We start from the raw sequence: 20725 nt of genomic DNA, 5'->3' as shown, positions 1-20725 counted from the left end.
TATGTCCTCTTTGGAGAAGTGTCTATTCATTTCTTTTTCCCATTTTTTGATTGGATTGTTTGTCTTCCTGGTGTTGAGATTTACAAGTTCTTTAAAAATTTTGGTAATTAACCCCTTATCAGACGTATTGTCAAATATGTTCTCCCATTGTGTAGTTTGTCTTTTTATTCTGTTCTTATTGTCTTTGGCTGTGCAAAAGCTTTTTAGTTTGATATAGTCCCATTTGTTTATCCTGTCTTTTATTTCACTTCCCTGTGGAGATAAATCAGCAAATATATTGCTCCGAGAGATGTCGGAGAGCTTAATGCCTATGTTTTCTTCTAAGATGCTTATGGTTTCACGGCCTACATTTAAGTCTTTTATCCATTTTAAGTTTATTTTTGTGAGTGGTGTAAGCTGGTGATCTAGTTTCATTTTTTTGCAGGTAGCTGTCCAATTTTCTCAATACCATTTGTTAAAGAGGCTGTCTTTACTCCATTGTATTTCCTTACCTCCTTTGTCAAATATCAGTTGTCCATAGAGCTGTGGGTTTATTTCTGGGTTCTCTGTTCTGTTCCATTGATCTATATGCCTGTTCTTATGCCAGTACCAGGCTGTTTGAGTACAATGGCCTTGTAGTATAACTTGATATCAGGAAGTGTGATACCTCCCACTTTATTCTTCCTTTTTAAGATTGCTGAGGCTATTCGTGTTCTTTTTTGGTTCCATATAAATTTTTGGAATATGTGATCTATATCTTTGTAGTATGTCATTGGTATTTTAATTGGTATTGCATTGAATTTATAGATTGCTTTGGGTAATATAGACATTTTAATGATGTTTATTCTTCCTAACCATGAGCACGGTATATGCTTCCACTTGTTTGTATCTTCTCTGAGCAGTCTTTATAGAAGTGTCAAAAAATATCTAAATAAAGTTGTTCATTACTATGGCAGTTACAATAGAAGAAGGAAAGAGAGAGAAAGAGAGGAACAAAGGAAGGAAGGAAGGAAGGAAGGAAGGAAGGAAGGAAGGAAGGAAGGAAGGAAGGAAGAAAGGAAAGGGAGGGAGGGAGGGAGGGAGGAAGAAAGAGAGGGAGAGAGGGAAGAAAAGAGAAAGGAAGGGAGAGAGAGAGAGAGAGAGAGAGAGAGAGAGAGAGAGACTCCTTTCTGGTTCAAACTATGAAAGTGTGGGAGGCCAGACTAACAGCTGTGGTCATCATTGCTTGACTGTTTGAATGCTCACAAAGTACTTAAGACAGTGCCTGGACACAAGGCAACCCCCCAAGGCCCATTGATGAAGATCCCTTTGTGGCTTTGAATGGGCACTTCCTCTGTGAGGTGGGAATAGCACCAACCCTCTGAAGAGTCACTGTGAGGACTGAAAGAGATAGGATGCATGAAGGTTTGATGCACAGTAGGCACTAAGTAACTGTACTAGTTCCTCAGGGCTGCTGTGACAAATTACCAAAAACTGGGTGACTTAAAACAGCAGAAATGTATTCTCTCCCAGTTCTGGAGGCTAAAAGCCCCAAGTCAAGGTTTGGCAGGGCTGAGTTCCTTTGGAAAGCTCTAGGGAAGAATCCTTCCTTGCCTCTTCTAACTTTTGGTGGTTACTAGAAATCCTCAACATTTCTGGCTTTGTGACACTGTAACTCCAATTTCTGCTTCCATTGTCCCATGGCCTTCTTCCCTACATGAGTCTCTGTGTCCAAATTTTTCTCTTTGTCAAGGGGGCACAAGTCCCTGGAATTAGGCTCCTTGCTTCATTCAATCTGACCTCATAATAACATGATTACATCTGTAAACCCTATCTCCAAATAAAATCACATTCACGGGTTTTAGAGGTGAAGACTTGAAAATTCAACCTACAATAGGAGGTATTCCTTATCAGGAGTCTTGGATGCCCTGGTGTTTCCCATTGTTCATCTCCAGGCCCTACCTTCCTCCTGAGCTTCAGACCACCCATTTATACAGTGCCTGTTGGATGCTGGTCCCCATGGAGAGGCTCCAGAGACCCTCGAGCTCCCAACATATGACTCCAACCTCATGCCTCCTCTTGGCCCTGCCCCCCAACACTTGAGAGCAATAAAAACATACCTTGAAACAGCCATGTACAAATATGCTCATAGCAGTTTTATTTCTAATCAACAAACACTAGAAATAAACCAAATGTTCATCAGTAAAAAAAAAAAAATGAGTACACAAACCATGATACACTCACACAATGGAATCCTATCCAGCATTGAAGAGCAACCCATACTGACATGCACAACAACATGGATAAATCTCAAAACATGAAATATAAAATTTAAAAAAACACAGAGTACATGTTATATAATTCAAGTTTTATAAACCAATTAAATTATTTATGATTCATTTTTCCAAACCTTGATAAATTTGTTCTACTCCCATTTGTTAAAAATGTTTTTCTTTCCAAATTGAATTAACTTGGTACTATTCAAACAAATTTTTTCTCTTTCTCTTCTCTTCCATACCACACTCTTCCTGATTACTTGAGCTTTATAGTAAAGTCTTATTTCTTCAACGTTGTTTTTTCAAGGTTGTTTGAATATTCTAGGTCTTTTACATTTCCATACAAATTTTCAAATCAACTTGTCATGTGTGTGTGTATATAACTGAGATTTTTTTAACAATATTGTAACTTCCAACCCATAAACATGGTATATTTTCTCATTTATTTGTATCTTCTTTAATTTCTGTCAGGATATTCTGTATTTTTAGTACATAAATATTGAAAGTTCTTTTAAAAAAAGTTATTTCTTGGTGCTTTATATTTTTGGTGCTGTTCTAAATGTGTTGGGGGACAGCTTTATGGAATGTTGAATGCCTCATCCAACCCTTTGACTTCTTTCCATCAAGATTGCTGTGAAGATGACTGCTATGACATACTCCTTCCCTCATTTGGTTGCTGGATTTCCAGATCAAGTTGTTTCATTCATCTGATGGTTGTGTGATCATTTGGAAACAGTTCTCATTCATTTGGTTTATTCCTATGGTGGGGGGGGGGTGGATCATAAGCTCCTTCTGGGCTTGCATCTCAACCCCAGAAATTCACCCCTTGAGTTCCACTTTCAAAGACAGAGGCAGGTGAAGGCAGGGTAGGACATTTCAGGAGGAGGGAAATCAGTATGCAGGGACTGATGCTGGTCACCTCCAGAATCAGGAGGAATTCCTGGTAGGACCTTCTTATTCAAAGCACAGGGATCTAGTATGCCTTTTCAGCATACACATGGAGCCAGGTTCTCTGATAGGATCTTATTCCCATAATTCTCACCACAAACTTGCAGGTAGGCCTTCTTAACTTGTTTCACAGGGCAGGAAATGGAGGCACAGAGAGGTAGAGCTTCATCTGTCACTTACTTAGTAAAGGGGCAGAGTGTGGATTTGAACTTGCAAATGTTTTATTCCAAAACCAGTGTTCTTTTCATTGTATTTTTAACTAATCACCTAGAGGGCTTTTAATTCTACAGGGACCATCCCCTGGTGCTTTTTTCTTTACCCTCCAGAGGCTGCGATCCCTAAATCTAAGGTCAGGTCTTCACAGCTCTCACTTGCCTATATTGACCTCTGAGTACTCATTATCAGCGACCTCCTCCTGTTCCAGAGGGTTCCCAGGGTTCATCTTATGAAACCTGAGAGATGCATATTGAATCTCTTCCTTCTCCCCTGGGGAGGAGATAGCCAGAGCTGGGGGAGGGTGGTCTGCAGGACTGTCTGGCAGGGATTCAATCAGGGGACCCTGAGTGGAGAGAAAGAAAAGAAAGTCAGAGTGAAGTGATGGGGACAAGACAAAGCAAAGAATATCTAGGAGGGAAGCCCATGAATGCCTTCATCCATTCATCTCACACACAATTTTGTTGCGGTCTCCCGAATTCATGCTTTCCTCAAGTACTTAACAGTTAATTAGAACCTTATCTGGTGCTTACTAATCTCATTAAATTCCCACAACAAGCTCATAAGGAAGATATTATTATTGATATGAAAACTGAGGTTGAACCAGGTCAGTAGCATGCTCAAAGTTCCTGTTGAAACCAGGATCCAATCCTAGTTATTTCTGACCCCAAAGACTGGTATCCTACTGAACACCACTGTGGGTAAGGCTCTGAGCTGGGTGTTGGATATACTGTGGGAGAAATGGCATGCACAAGTTCTGACCTCTTGCAGCTTACTCTTTAATTGAAAGAGGCAGAATGATGTTAGAATAATGGCTGCATGAGAGATACTCCTGGTTTCTCCCCTTGAAATTTCAACAAATTGAACAACTATAATGCAGTGAAGGAACCCCAGCTGGGCTCGCAGGCATGCTTGAAAGATCCATATACCAAATGGACTAAAGGTGGGATGAGCTGAAAAGAGGGGGGCAGGGAGTGGAGATAAAACACATTCGCAATGGGCTCTGTAGAGGAGACAAACCTGGAATGACTGGGTTTTTTTTTCTCTACTGGACTATAGGGAGGAGGGAATCTCAGGCTGTCTGGGTTTTGTCTGAGGGGTACAGAGAGGGAAACCTTGAGTAACTAGGTCTCCTGCTGGGGGGAGCAGTGAAATAGAGGGACAGAGCACAAGGTCACAGCCAGTGTTTATAAAACCTGCCTGCAGCCTGCACTCAGTAGAGACAGAGAAAAGTACCACATGGCCCTCCCAGCCTCCCAAAGCCTGCCTTCCTCACCTTATGGGAATGTAAAATGGTAGAGACAGACCCCACACCTAGCTCTCCAGAGCCACTCTCTCCCCTGAAGAACAGAGGTGCTCTGTGTTTAGTCCCCATGTCTGTTGAGACATGAGGATCAGCACCTGGAGGCCAAGAGATTACCATTGCTAGAATCCAGAAAGCTGAAGCTGGGTAGCCCACACAACACACCCCAACAACCAATGGAGCTGCAGCCCTATCTACATCATTGTAACAGCAACATCTTAGTGTAGAGCAGCCCAGGAATTTCACAGAGCTAAAACTTGTGGTACAGTGACATCTACTAGAAGAAAACAGTAACTTCTCAAATCCAAAATATATTTTTCTTTTTTGTTCTTAATAATTTTTTCTCCATTTTCTCTATTGAATTTTCATTCTTTAATTTTTATATTTTTTATTCTTATTTTTTGTGGGTGGTTTGTTACTGATATTATTTGATTTTTGGTATTCAATCTGTGTTTTCTGTGGTTTTTCTTTCTTTTTTCTTAAGTGAGAAGCAGGAGGTGCAGAGAGACAGATTCCTGCATGCACTGCAACCAGGTTCCACCAAGCAAGACCCCAATGGGGAGATGCTCTGCCCATCTGGGGTTGTTGCTTCATTGCTCAGCAACTGAACTACTTTAGCACCTGAGGCAAGACCATGGATCCATCCTCAGCACCCAGGGTCAACTTGCTCCAACTGAGCCATGGTTGAAGAGTGGGGAAGAGAGAGACACAGAGAGAGAAGGTAGAAGGGAAAGGATGGAGAAGCAGAAGGTTACTTCGCCAGTGTGTCCTGACCAGGAATTGAACCCAGGACATCCACACACCAGGCCAATGCTCTACCACTGAGCCAGTCGGTTAGGATAAGTATTTCTTACTTATCATTATTTTTTAAATTTTTATAATTTTTATTGTACTTTTTAATTTTTAGTTTTATTTTGTTACAGTTCTTAACAGTACCACTCACAAATGCCACCAAGGAAGAAGAAATCGAAAACGATGGCTACACATGACAGAGACTTACTCAGAAAAAAAAATTTTAATACTCAGAAAAACATCTCGATCACATGGAAACATTAGAATTAAATGATAGAGAATTCAAAATTAAATTTCTGGCAGTACCCAATGAGATGTGAGAAAACACCAATAGGTAAATTAATAATGTCAGAAAGCATAACAAATATCTCACCAAGGAAATTGAAACTTTAAAAACAGCAATGAAGAACTCAATAAATGTATTGAAAACTGAAGTAGCAAGTTTAGCTAATAGAACAAGCCAGATAGAGGAAAGAATCAGTGGCTTTAAAGACAGGCAACTAGAGATGTTACAGAAAGAAGAGGAGAGATACTCATAAATTTAAAAAAATGAGAGAGCTTTACAAGAATTGTTTCACTCTATCAGAAATAGCAATTTAAGAATAATGGGTATATCAGAAGAAAAAGACATCTACTAACTGATCTAAAAATAGAAGAAAACAAAAACACAATATTACTTGGAGATTTCAACATACAATTGATGGCTTTAGATAGATCATCTAAACCAGGGGTAGTCAACCTTTTTTTACCTTCCACCCAATTTTGTATCTCTGTTAGTAATAAAATTTTCTAAGTGCCCACTGGTTCCACAGTAATGGTGATTTATAAAGTAAGGAAATAACTTTACTTTATACAATTTATAAAGCAGAGTTACAGCAAGCTAAAGCATATAATAATAATTACTTACCAAGTACTTTATGTAGGATTTTCACTAAGTTTGGCAGAATGAATCTTTATGAAACAACTTACTACAGTTAAATCAATTTTTTTATTTATACTTTGGTTGGTCCACTACCACCCACCATGAAAGCTGGAATGCCCACTAGTGGGCAGTAGGGACCAGGTTGACTACCACTGATCTAAACAGAAAAACAATAAAGGAATATTGACCTTAAACAACACACTAGACCAAGTAGACATAATAGACATTTACAGGACATTTCATCCCAAAACATCAGTTATACATTCTTCTCCAGTGTGCATGGAATATTTTTAAGGATAGACTATATGTTGGGCCACAAAACTAACACCCACAAATTCAGAAAGATTGAAATTATACCAAGCATATTTTCTGACCATAAGGCTTTGAAATTAGAATTCAATTGCAAAAAGGAAGTAAAGAAACCCACAAAAAAGAGTAGAAATTAACCTACTTCTAAAAAATGACTGAGTCAAAGAGGAAATAATAGCAGAGATCAAAATATATAAAAAGACAAATGGAAATGGTAACACGACATATAAAAATTTTTGGGATGCAGCAAAAGCAGTAATAAGAGGGAAGTTTATATTATTCCAAGCTCATGTCAAAAAACAAGAGAGATCCCAAGTCAACAACCCAACACCACATTTTACGGAATTAGAAAAAGAAGAACAAAGGCAACCCAAAGTCAGCAAAAGAAAGGAAACAGTAAAAATGAGAGCAGAAATAAATGAAATAGAGAACATGAATTTAAAAACTATAAAAAAATTAATATAACAGAGAGGTGGTTCTTTGAAAACATAAATAAAAATGACAATCCCCAGCTAGATTCACTAAGGAAAAAAGAGAAAAGCTTCACATAAACAAAATCTAAACTGAAAGAGGAGAAATTACCACAGACATAGGTATACAGAGGATCATAGTAGAATACTGTGAAAGGTTATATGCCAGAAAATTCAACAACCTGGAGGAAATGTATTAATTCCTAGATCTATACAATCTTCCTAGACTGAGTCACAAAGAAGTGGAAACCTAAACAAACCTAGAAGCAGGGAAGAAATAGAAACATCTATAAAAACCTCTCCCCAAAATAAAAGTCCAGGACCAGACAGCTACACTAGTGAATTCTACCAAACATTCAAATAATATTTGGTCCCTATCCTTTCCAAAGTCTTCCAAAAAAATAAAAGAAGAACAATACTCCCTAACACATTTTATGAGGCCAACATAACCCTCATACCAAAACCTGGCAAGGACAAAACAAAAAAAGAAAACTGCAGACCAATATCTCTAATGAATATGAATGCAAAAATCCTAAACAAAATACTAGCAAATCAAGTACAACAACACATTAAAAAAATAATACATCATGGTCAAGTGGGACTCATTCTAGGAGCAGAAGGATGGTTCAGCATATGTAAATTGACCAACGTAATACAGTACACCACATCAACAAAACAAAGAACAAAAATCATATGATCCAATCAAGATGCAGAAAAGGCATTTGATAAGAAACAAAATCGCTTTATGTTTAAAACATTCAATAAAATTGGAATAGAAGGAAAGTATCAAAACATAATAAAGGCCATATATGACAAGTCATCAGTTAATATCATACTAAATGGTGAAAAAATGAAGGCTTTTCCTCTAAAATCAGGAACAACACAAGGCTTTCCATTCTCTCCACTCTTATTCAACATAGATCTGGAAGTTTTAGCCAGAGCAATCAGGCAAGAGAAAGAAATAAAAGGCATTCATACTGGGAAAGAAGAAGTAAAGGTATTCCTTCTTGCATATGATATGATCTTGTATATAGAAAACTTCAAACACACCACTAAAAAACTATTAGAAATAATAAAGCAATACAGTAAAGTCGCAGGATACAAAATCAATATACAAAAGTCTATTGCTTTCCTATACACCAACAACGTAGCTTCGGAAAATGAACTATAAAAAAACAAAAACAAAAAAACAATTCTTTTTACAATTGCAACAAATAAATAAATAGAAGACCTGGGAATAAACTTAACAAAGGATGTGAATGACCTATGTACTGAAAACTACAAAGCATTATTGAAGAAATTGAAAAAGACCAATAAAATGAATAAATATTCCATGTTATGGATTGGAAGAATCGACATAATGGCCACATTATTCAAAGCAACACACAAATACAATAAATATGGTCCTAAATATACAATATACAAATTTAATACAGTTCTAAAGAAATAGAACAAAATATCACCAGGTTTGTATGGAACCATAAGAAACTCAAAGAGCCAAAGCAATCCTGAGGACAAAGAATGAAGTCAGTTACACTGCCAGACTTCAAATTATACTACAGATCTACGATAATCAAAACAGCATGGTATGTCAGAAAAACAGACATACTGATCAATGGTACAGAACTGAGAGCCCAGAATAAAACCATATATATATATGAATAAATCGTCTTTGACAAAGGAGCCAAAAACACACAATGAAGAAAAGAAATCCTCTTCAATAAATGGTCCTGAGAAAATTGGAAAGCCACATATAAAAGAATGAAACTTAACTAGTTTGTCCTCCTGCACAAAAATTAATTCAAAATGCATCAAAGACCTAAATATAAATTCTGAAACAATAAATTACATAGAAGAAAACATAGATACTAAACTCATGGACCTTGGGTATAGAAAACATTTTATGAATTTGATTCCAAAGGCAAGGGAAGTAAAGGCAAAAATAAATGAATGGGACTATGTCCAGCTGAAAAGCTTCTGCACAGTAAAAGATATTGACAACAAAACAATTAGGCAGCCAACTAAATGGGAGATGATATTTGCAAACATCAGCTCTGATAAGGGGTTAATATCCAAAATATATAAACAACTCACAAAGCTCAGCAACAAACAAGCAAACAATCCAATTAAAACAATGCAGAGAGGACCTGAATAGACACTTCTTCCAAGAGGACATACAAATAGCCAACAGATATATGAAAAGATGCCCATCTTCACTAACCATTCAAGAAATGCTAATCAAAACTACAATGAGATACCACTTTACACCTGTTAGATTGACTATTATCAACAAGACAGGTAGTAACAAGTGTTGAAGAGGCTGTGGAGAAAAAGGAACCCTTATTCACTGTTGGTGGGAATGAAAATTAGTACAACAATTATGGAAGAAAGCATGGTGGTTCCTTAAGAGATCAAGAATAGAACTACCCTACGACCTAGCAATTCCTCTACTGGATACGTACTCCCAAAACTCAAAAACATTGGTAGGTAAAGACATATGCACCTCCATGTTCATCACTGCATTATTCACAGTGGCCAAGACATGGAAACAACCAAAGTGTTCCCTGATAGAGGATCGGATAAAAAAGATATGGTACATATATACAATGGAATACTACTCAGCCTTAAGAAATGATGACATATTGCCTACGACAACATGGATGGACCTTGAGAACATTATACTGAGTGAAATAAGTAAATCAGAAAAATCTAAGAGTTATATGATTTCACACATAGGTGAGATATAAAACAGACTCATGGACATAGATCAAAATGAAATAGTTACCAGGTGTTGTAGGAGGTTGTGGGGGGAAGGGAGTAAAGGGGGACAAATATCTGGTGACAGAAAATGATTTGACATTGGATGATGGGTAAAGAACATAATCAACAGCTCAAATGCTATAGAAACCTTCAGCTGAAATGTATGTATTCTTATTGATTAATGTCACCCTGTTAAATTTAATTTTCTAGATAAAATTTAAAAAGCAAACAAACAAAAAGACCCCACAAGCCAATCTATGAAATGGGAGAAGATATTTGAAAATCATATATTTGATAAAGATGTTAATATCCACAATATATAAGGAATTTCTATAACTCAAAAATTAAAAATGAAAAGTATTAAAAAGTGGGCAAAGATTTTGAATTAGACATTTCTCCCAAGAAGATATATAAGTGACTGAAAATGCATAGAAAGTTATTTAACCTCACTACTTGTTGGAGAAATGCAAATCAAAACAACGAGCTATCAATTCATATCCATTAGTATGGCTACTATTAGAAAATCCAAGCCAAACTAAAACAAAAAATAACAAATGTTGGCAAGGATATGGAGAAATTAGAAACTTCTGCACTGTAGGTGAAAATGTAAAAGGGTATAGTCACTGTGAGAAACAGTAAGTATGTTCCTCAAAAAACAAACCTAAACAAAATAACTACCCTATGATCCAGCGATCCCACTTATGCGTATTTATCCAAAAGAATTGAAAACATGATCTTAAAGAGATATTTGCAAGCTCCTGTTCATTGCAGCGTTATTCACGATAGCAAAGAGATGGAAGCAACCCAAATAGCCATCAGCAGATGAGTAGATGAAAATGAGTAAAGAAAATGTGGTATATACGTGCAATGGGATATTATGAAGACTTTTAAAGAAAGGTAATTCTGTTACATGCTACAATGGATGATCTCTAAGGACATGATGTGAAATGAATTAAATCATACAGAAAAAGACAAATACTGTATGATTCCACTTAGATTAGGTATCTAGAGAAGCCAAACCCATAAACGGAAAGTGAACTGGTGGCTGCCAGGGGCTGGTGTAGGTAGGGAAGTGCTGAGTTGTTGTTCACTGAGTACAGAGTTCATGTTGTGCAAGATGAAATAGGTTGCACAACTGTACACTTAAAAATAAGATGGTATATTTATGTTATGTTTTTTTTTACCATAAAAATAAATAATAGTAATAAAAAACCCTTCACAAACTATCTCCCCACCACTCCCTAATTCCTGTACCCTGCATTTCCCCCCAAATATCTATTTTCACCTTCCATTCTCTTATCTGTTGTTTAGTGTTTGTTGGATTGGTTTTGGTATATTCCTCCGCCTAGGTTGAGCCCAAAATTTAAGAAATATACATATTTTTTTCATAGATGGGTCCCTGGCATGTACATTTATCACTTGGTAGGTGCTCAATAATATTTCCTGAAGGAATTTATGAATGAAAGGATGTATTTTACTCTGCTGCTCAAACCCTTCAAAGGTTTTCAATCACATGCTGAGTGCAATAAGTAAATGAAAAATGTGACACTTATGTTGGAGCATAAAGGTTGAACAGGCATAAATAAGTGGAAATGGGTAGGAAGAGGATTTGAAAAGGGAGATATTGCCTATGCAAAGACTCAGAGGAAACAAGAACCCTGTTTTGGTTGCTAACAATGAAATGCTAGCCAGTGTGGATGGAGTGAACATTTGTAGCATGAAAAGCAGGGTGAACTGGCAGCCATTGGCCAGGAGAATGAGGCTGGAATTAGAGTTAGTGCAAAATAAAAAGTGGTGCCCCAAACCCCATAATTGACATAAATAATGTTTTTGTTTTAATTTTTAAAAAAGTTTTTTAGTGAGAAGAGGGGAGGCAGAGAGAAACTTCCATCTGGGGCCCTTGCTCTGATGCTCAGCAATTGAGCTCTTCTTAGTGCCTGAGGCAGAGACAACCATGGAGCCATCCTTAGTACCCAGGGCCAACTTTCTCTAATTGAGCTTTGGCTGCAGGAGGGGAGGAAATGTGAGAGAGAGAGGGAGAGAGAGAGAGAGAGAGAGAGAGAGAGAGAGAGAGAGAGAGAAAAGGAGAGAGAAAGAAGTGAGAGAAGGAGGGGTGGAGAAGCAGATGGGCGTTTCTCCTGTGTACTCTGACCAGGAATCAAACCCAGGACATCCACATGCCAGGCCAACACTCTACCACTGAGCCAATCAGCCAGGGAGGACATAAGTAATGTTTTATGCAAGATTTTTAAATCAAAATAAATTAAAAAAAAATCCATAGAGACCAAAACATCAAACATTAAAATAAACCCAAGATTAGTAAGAGTTCTTTTCTGAACTAACTGGAGCTTGAGGCAGAAGAAAAAAATGAGTGTGCCTCTAGATATGTGTTTTTGCATATTTTTAATGGTGGATTGGATTTCCCCCTGAAACATGAAAGTAACTAAAATACTACTGAAAGCCTGAAAAGGGATGTGTTAAAACTTTGTCTCAATATTTTCTTTATATTTCAATCAAAATTTACTATAATTTTGTTTTCTTGGCTTCGTTGAAAGTAAATGCAGAAAGAATACTTTCAAAACTGACTTCCTTGCTTCTCTCATTTTCAGCTGAGGATGCTGCCATGTTTAGCAATTCCTCCTGACTAAATTATGATCTTAAATAATTTTAAACTAACTTCAGTCTATTGATTCTGTCATCGTTCAGATTTTTTATATTTTGCACATTGTATATTTTAAAAAAATTAATTTTTATTTTTAAGAAAAATTGTGCATAACTCTACCCAAGATAAAAAGAAGTCTAAGTGGCCACCAGTAAAGGACAGGATAAAGAAGTGGTACATATGCACAATAAAGTATTGCTGGGCCATAAAAAAGAATGAGATCTGACCTTTTGCAATAACATGATGGACCTAGAGGGAATTATGCTAAGTGAAATAAGTCAGATGGAAAAAAAAACTAGGCCCTGGTCAGTTGGCTCGGTGGTAGAGCGTCGGCCTGGCATGCGGGAGTCCCGGGTTCTATTCCCCGCAGGGCACACAGGAGAAGCGCCCAACTGTTTCTCCACCCCTCCCTCTCTCCTTCCTCTCTGTCTCTCTCGGGAGTCCCGGGTTCTATTCCCCGCAGGGCACACAGGAGAAGCGCCCATCTGTTTCTCCACCCCTCCCTCTCTCCTTCCTCTCTGTCTCTCTCTTCCCCTCTCACAGCCAAGGCTCCATTGGAGCAGTTTGCCCGGGCGCTGAGGATGGCTCTATGGCAGGGGTCCCCAAACTTTTTACATAGGGGGCCAGTTCACTGTCCCTCAGACTGTTGGAGGGCCGGACTATAAAAAAAACTATGAACAAATCCCTATGCACACTGCACATATCTTATTTTAAAGTAAAAAAACAAAATGAGAACAAATACAATATTTAAAATAAAAAACAAGTAAATTTAAATCAAGAAACTGACCAGTATTTCAATGGGAACTATGGGCCTGCTTTTGGCTAATGAGATGGTCAATGTGCTCCTTTCATTGACCACCAATGAAAGAGGTGCTCCTTCCGGAAGTGCAGCAGGGGGCCGGATAAATGGCCTCAGGGGGCCGCATGTGGCCCGCGGGCTGTAGTTTGGGGACCCCTGCTCTATGGCCTCTGCCTCAGGTGCTAGAATGGCTCTGATTGCAGCAGAGCGACGCCCCAAGGTGGGTAGAGCATCGCCCCCTGGTGAGCGTGCCGGGTGGATCCCGGTCGTGCGCATGTGGGAGTCTGTCTGACTGCCTTCCCGTTTCCAACTTCAGAAAAAAAAACCCCAAAACTAATAACATGTGATATCACTTATAGGTGGTTCTAAAAAACAAAATAATGAACAAATAAAACAGAAACAGACCCATAGATACAAAGAACAAACTGATAGCTGACAAAAGTGGGGTTGGGGGAGATTTGGAGGTCAGGTGAAAAGGTGAAGAGATTAAGAATTACAAACTGGGCCCTGTTGGGTCAGGATACACAGGAGCAGTGCCCATCTGCTTCTCCACCCTTCCCCCCTCTTGCTTCTCTCTCTCTCTCTCTCTCTCTCTCTCTCTTCCCCTCCTGCAGCCATGGCTTTATTGGAGCGAGTTGGCCCTGGGGGCTGAGGATGGCTCCATAGCCTCTGCCTTAGTTGCTAAGAATAGCTCAGTTGCTGAGCAACAGAGCAATGCCCCATGGTGGGCTTGCTGTCCCGGTTTGGGTACATGCCAGATTGTGTCACTCTGCCTTCCTTCCTCTCACTGAATTAAAAAAATAAAAAGAAGTACAAACTGGTAGTTATAAAATAGTCACAGGGATGTAAGTACAGCATAGGGAATATAGTTACTAATATTGTAATGACTGTGCATGGTGTCAGGTGGGTACCAGAATTATTAGGGGGATCACTTCATAAGGTACATAAATGTCTAACCTCTATGTTGCACACTCAAAACTAATATAACATTGAATGTCAACTGAAGTAAAAAATAAAAATGCTTAAGAGAAAAAATCATTCTTTAAAACATTATTTTGTTTACTGAGATTTCTGGCACCTCCTTGAGTTTTGCTTCGGAGGCCAATGTCTTATTCACCTCACCCTGATTTCAACCATTCTGGGGAGGTGGACACTTGCGAGGCCAGAATATGCAGAGATGCAGGCTGAGGCATTTGGGCTTTATTGTCTGGGTTAGGGCCCCGCAAACTACAGCCCAGGGGCCAAATCGCCGCTGCCTGCTTTTGTAAATAAAGTTTTATTGGAACACATGCTACAGCAACAGAGCTGATTGGCTGCAATAGAGACTGCATGACCCACAAAGCCAAAATTATTTACTCTCTGGCTCTTTGTAGAAGAAGTTGGCCAGCCTCTGTTCTAAGCAGTTGGGGACAAACAGATGTTCAAAGGCAGAGGAACTGGACAGTGATAGCCTTTAGAATGATCACTCCGTATAAGGCAATGGAGTGAGAAGCAGGGTAATGAGGAAGTCCCAGAAGAGATTCAGAAGCTTCAGCAATGATAGGGGTCAGGATGGAGAGAGGAAGACCAAAACTAGCTGTTCTTAGCAGGAAAAATAGAGGAGACATGATGAACTGGGGGACATTGAAGAAGAAAGGGAGGACAAAGAGAAGGCGAGTCCGCCATTCCTGACCTGAAAGAGGAGGGGTTGTTTGTGCTGTGAGCAAGATGGGGAATCAGGAAGGAGTAGGAGAGTAGGAGAGTAGGAGAGCAGCCTTGGCCATGCAGAGCAATCCACGGGGCCATCCTGGGGGAGGTGTCTAGGCAGGATGCTGAGTGGTGAGATGACCAGCTCACTCACCTGAGAGATTGACCTCGTGACAGTATTTGCACCCTCCGTGCCTGCATCCTCCGTGCTCAATACTGTCGTTGTCCCTTTCTTCCTGCAGGACCTCACTCTGTGTGAAGAGACCAGAGAGCCATTCAGTCCAGCCAGCTCAGGATACAGCGGGCAGACTGATTCCCCTCCATCGTTCTCTCTTAAGGGACTGGAAGGGTGACCGAGGTGGTCCCAGGGTTGAGAATGCCAGCTTCCCCTTCCCGGAGCCAGAGGTTTGTGACACCTACGCAGGTGCCAGGGACCCACTTCCTGCCAATTGCTTCAGGGACTGGTCCCCCAGGTCCCTTCAGCTCTGGGCTCAGAGATTCCGCAGCCGCCCGGCCTTCCCCAGCCCAGGGCTCTCCCGCCTTCTCCAGGGTCAGTGCTCACATGACGACAAGGACACAGAAGGACAGGAAGAGCAATGTTGTAAGGCCAGCTCCCCCGACAGCCCCCAGCATCGCTTCCGATAATGCCCACGTTTTTCCTGCAGACAGATTGGATTATTGGTGACTTTCCTCTGAGAACTCTTATCTTTTCTCCTCCCGCACCCTGGAGGACCCCAGACACCCTGGATTTCAGTTTTCTGACCCCTTTGCCAGATGCAAACTACAGGAACAGTGGAGGGGCGGGGTTTGGGGTGAGGCGAGGGAGGCATACAGGAACTGGGGTACAGCCTGCCTTCATTTGGAATGTGGATATTTTGTTCGTTGTGGAACTTATTTTGCATTCATTTTTACTTAAAAGACACACTGCATTGTGGTGATATTTCTCTGCTGGCTGAGATTTCTTTGGCTTCTCTTTACAATTTTGTGCCCAGGATGAGTGCCTCACTTGCTTGACCTCATCCTGTCCCAAAAAGAAGGGACCTTGTGTCCCAAGACACCTGTCCAACCCCAGCCTCTCTTCCAAGAACCACCTCTTTCCTCTGGTTTCTCCAGCCCAGCCCTTGCTGCACTTTTCAGAGATCGGGCCATGCAGGAAGGGGACTGGGGTACTTTGAGTCCCAGAAATGATAGACGTCAGAGCCGAGCTCATATCATAGTTGAATTCCCCCTTGAAGTTGGAGGGGCCGCTGGGTGGACTGTGAGGGAGCAGTGGGTGTTTTCCTCTAGCCCCTCCCCAATCCACACGTGCACTCACTCTGCAGACGGAGGGTCAGAGAGACATGCAGGAAGCCCCGAGAATGCTGAGCTCGGCAGGTGAATTCCCCTTCATCTCCCATGTGTACTTGAGGGAGCTCCAGGACCCCAGGCTGTGAGGAGCTCAGGGTCAGGCTCCCCCGGGTCCAGCTCAGCCTGGCGGGGGGGTTGCAGGAGACCACACAGACCAGGCGCAGGGACTGGCCCTCCAGGATGGAAAGAGATGAACCGTTCTCCAGGACTATGGGTGCTGGAGAAAAAGAGACAGAGGGTCAGAGTGACAAAGAGATCAAGAGAAATTCTCAAGTTGTTCAGGACAGCAATTTCCAAAGGGAAGGGGGGAGGACTACAGGGGAGGGAGCAAGAGGGGCAATAGGAGACAAGAGGGTGGGAGTGAGGGACTTATATTGAGTGGGACACTTGAATCTGTGTTAACGCAATAAATTAAAATTAATAAAAGATTCTTTTAAAAGAGAGAAATTCTCAAGTTGTTCTGCCCAGTAGGTAGACAAGTTTACGTTGCACCAGGGAGGGGTGAAAGTTTGAGTCTGCCTGTGTTAGGGTGTCTCTTCCTCTCATGCGCAGTCATGGAGAGGAATGAGAAGGTCTTCGACTAATGTTGAAGGACCTGTTTGGTCCTTCAGGTCAACAAACCAAGGCTCACTGTGGTGTGTGGACCCTGGTCACTTCCAGGGAGGGGATGGGCATCTGAGGATAGATTTCAGTGCCCTTTAAATTGTTAACCATGTGACTACACTACTTGTTAAAAAATACATAAATTAAAAAACTGTTAGAGGAAAATTGAAATATGAGCCTGGAGGACTCATTGGAAGATAGATGACCAGGGACCTTGAGAGGCAGCTCAGCCGTGTGGTTGGTGCCTTGTTCCCCTGGTGAGCTGACAGGGGGCTTGGAGAATCCTCTGGGAGTGAGAGACCAATGGGGACACTGCTCACAGTGGCTGTGGGGGTTGAGGAAGGTGAAGGGCCATTGGGTATACCTGCAAAGGGGTGTCTGGTGACCAGGATGAACTGGTAAAACCTAGCCCTGTCCTGACCGGGAAGTAGCCCTGCTCCCCACAGTCCCAACGGGCTCCTTCTTACCTGTGCCGTTTTCTCGGAAGACAGTGACGACCAAGTTCTGTGGAGTGTCTGGACAGAAGGACATGGAGGGGGCAAAGTCAGTGGTGAAGGCTGGGTGACACTGGCTCTGTGTCCCCAGGATGTGCTTAAATGGGGAAAGAGGAGAAGCAGACACCTCTCTCATCCTACCCCAGCCCAGCCTAGGACCCAGCATCCAGTGTCTGAGTCCCCGAACCCCCATCTCTATTTCCTGCAGGAACCGCATCAGGGACTCCCCCTGGGCTAGCTCTCACAGGACACGTTGAGGTGAATGGTTCTCTTCGTGGTCAAGCTGACCCCAGGCAAGGTCACCTCACATGTGAGGGTGGCACCATGGTCCAGAATCTGCGGAGTGAGGGTGAGCACAGGAGAGAGGTGGGTGCCAGGGACCAGGGTGGGGTGGTCAGCTGACGTCCAGGAGAAGGTGGGGGGCGTGCCCCGCTCACAGGCCCAGGGCACGGAGCAGGTCAGGTTTACAGGGCAGCCGGCCTCCAGGGTCCCCGGGATGAGGATGTCGGGTGTGTGGTTGAGGGCTGGTGAGGAGAAGGGGAGACAGAAGATCAGGAGGGGAGGTCCCAGGTGTTCCCCGACAGAAGCCGCAGGCTTTGGTCCAGATCCTCTTTCTGAGCCCCAACAGGCTGTACCCCCAACTCCCTCCCAGAATGAGGTCCTAGCCTGGCCTTATATGGGGCCACCATGAACTTTCCCTGTGGCCTCACTGGAGAATGCTTCTTACCTATCACACGCACAGTAAGTATGGGGGTTTGGTAAGTATATCCCATTGCTCCTCTCTCCACCCGAAAAATATATGAACCGCTGTCAGTTCTCCTGGCGTCTCTGATGTCCAGGGAGCAGTTGTAGAACCGGGGATCCCCGAGGAGGTGGAATCGGCCTTTGGCCTTCTCCTGCACATTACCAGGTGGTTTGTTGGTGGCCACTACAGCATTCTGGCCTTTTAATTCCACTCTCCTTCTCCAGTAGCCCCAAGCTAAGTCCTGATAAGTCCAATCCTTCTGGGGGTAGGATACATTGCAGGGCACGAAGACACAAAGTCCCTCCTGCACAGTCACAGACTTTGGAATCCTCAGACTGTATTCACCCTGAGCCAGGGCCCCTGTGGAGAAACAACACTCAGCTCACCCCCATCCTGTCTGTCCCCCTCCCCTCGGGCACTCACCTGCCCAGAGCAGGGGCAGCAGTAGCCACAGCATCTCTGATGGGTTTCTGGGCTCCTGCAAGTGAAAGGATGAGGACAGAAGAGGGTTGGGTGGGGTCCCGGGGGACCACACCAGCGGGGGAGGGAGCAGGGCCCTTTCCTTTCACAGAAGAGGAACCTCTGAGCTGGCGTTTGTCCCCTCTCTGCACAGAGCAGGGTGACACCCCACAGCTCACGACCTGGAGACCCACCTTTGTAACCCCCTGAACTCCCTCGGACCCCAGTTCCGGCTCGCCCTCACCGCTGTGCAGCAGCAACAACAATAGCCTGTTTGGGGCTCATGGTGACAAGTTCCCTCTGGGCGATGTGTTTCTCAGACCGTGTTTCTCAGAAACCAGAACCAAGGATTGCAAGATCCACAGAAGGCCACACAGGAAGATGGGGGTGGGGTCAGAAAGTGACACTTGTCAGAGGGAAACTTCTGACTCTGACACTGTCCTGGCCAGGGTGGCTCTTAAAGATCAGCCATCTACTACCCTTGTCCTCTCCTGGGAACCCTGAGGGCAGGGAGGGTAAGCGGTGCCCGAATCCCACCCCGTGCAGCCCCCGGCCCGTCTCTGTTTCTCTGTCAGGTCCTTCTCCTAGGACCTAGGAGGTCATTTCCAGCAGAGCAAATAAATTTTTTTTTTCTGACCAGACCCCCCTGGTCTAGATTGTAGATGTTTGTGGATGTCAAGCAAGCCAGGGTGGGTCTCTGCAACATGGGAAATGGGGGAAGTTCAGTAGGGTTGACAAGGTCAATTTCATTTCCTCCCTCAGCATCCACATGGTGAGCATTCCCCCTCTCCGCTCACAGGGTCACACACAGTCCTGGATGCTGCCTGAGAATCACCGTGCAGTGGGGTCACAGCAAGTGTTCTGCAGCCTGGAGCACCTAGTGATGGCAGCTGGAACGTGGAAGCCACAGTGGGAGGGATGTCACTCCCCCTGCCCCCAGGTTGGAAGGTGAGTCTCAGGAGAATTGAACAGAGGGGACACATGGGCAGTAGAGGCGATGATTCTGTGTGTTAACACACAACAAGGATATCAAAAGGAGACCCATGGTGAAACCCTGGGGAAACTGAGGCAGAGATTCTCTGTACAGTGGACTTTGGTAGGGAAGAAAGTACAGACAATAGGGTATAGATTTTTTAATTTAATTTTTATATTATTTCTTTTGTGACTGAGACAGAGAGAAAGAGACAGGGACAGAAATAGAGGAAGGAGAGAGCTGAGAAGCATCAACTCTTTCTTGCAGCACCTTACTTGTGCATTGATTGCTTTCTCATATGTGCCTTGACCGGGGGGCTATAGCAGAGTATGTGACCCTTTGCTCAAGCCAGTGACCTTGGGTTCAAGCCAGCGAAGTTAAACCTCAAGCCAGCAATTATGGGGTCGAATTTTTGATTCCACGCTCAAGCCAACAACAACCTCAAGCTGGTGAGCCAGTGCTTAAGTACGATGAGCCTGTGCTCTAGCTGGTGACCTCAGGTTTTGAACCTGGATCCTATACATGCCAGTCCAATTCCTTATCCACTGCACCACCACCTTGTCAGGAAAAGAAAATGGGTGGCAGATTTTAAAACCGATAAACATTTTCCCTTAGTCATACTTATATTCCTCTCTAACTTCTCTCTGGACTACCCTTCTCACTGCTGCAGGACACGGCAGGTCTTCTGGGCTCTGGGGGTTCTGCTCCCAGCAGTCCAGTGTGCAGGACACAGTGAGTGAGGTATGGCAGGCCAGGGGTATCTACTCTTGGGACCAGTGAGGGTGTCTGAGAGGGGAGACATGCACCAAATTTCAGAGCTGATAACTTTTTAATTGTGTGATTGGAGGGTGGAAGGCAGTGGTCTAAACAATAGGAGGCAGCTCCTCCATAGACCTAGGTTGGTTTTCCTGCAACATATTTTGAGGGAGACGTCAAACAAAGACAGAAATTCTCCCACAAGAAATCCATGAATCATCACAAAATGAACACTCTTCAAGAAATAGAA

At 42.6% G+C, this 20725-nt stretch overlaps 1 protein-coding gene across 2 annotated transcripts; it reads right to left on the bottom strand.

Annotated features, from left to right (window-relative positions):
- Positions 1-617: 617 nt before the first annotated feature.
- Positions 618-19066, bottom strand: LOC136399200 (sialic acid-binding Ig-like lectin 13). Of its 2 annotated transcripts, none has more exons than XM_066374162.1 (9): positions 18941-19066; positions 18711-18765; positions 18450-18647; positions 17788-18066; positions 17516-17563; positions 16414-16662; positions 15661-15757; positions 15253-15349; positions 618-3741 (listed from the first exon to the last, which is right to left on the bottom strand). In XM_066374162.1, exons 2-9 carry the CDS (start codon positions 18742-18744, stop codon positions 3550-3552), a joined length of 1194 nt encoding a protein of 397 aa, XP_066230259.1. In that variant the 5' UTR covers positions 18745-18765; positions 18941-19066; the 3' UTR covers positions 618-3549. The 2 variants fall into 2 exon arrangements, with proteins under 2 accessions (XP_066230259.1, XP_066230258.1); XM_066374161.1 differs by having other exon boundaries at positions 619-3741; positions 18270-18647.
- Between the last annotated feature and the right edge of the window lie 1659 nt (positions 19067-20725).

Source organism: Saccopteryx leptura, chromosome 3 (genome assembly GCF_036850995.1).
Source record: "Saccopteryx leptura isolate mSacLep1 chromosome 3, mSacLep1_pri_phased_curated, whole genome shotgun sequence".
Classification (NCBI taxonomy): Eukaryota; Metazoa; Chordata; class Mammalia; order Chiroptera; family Emballonuridae; genus Saccopteryx; species Saccopteryx leptura.
The sequence above is the reverse complement of the archived record's forward strand: the minus strand, read 5'-3'. Positions and strand labels throughout refer to the sequence as shown.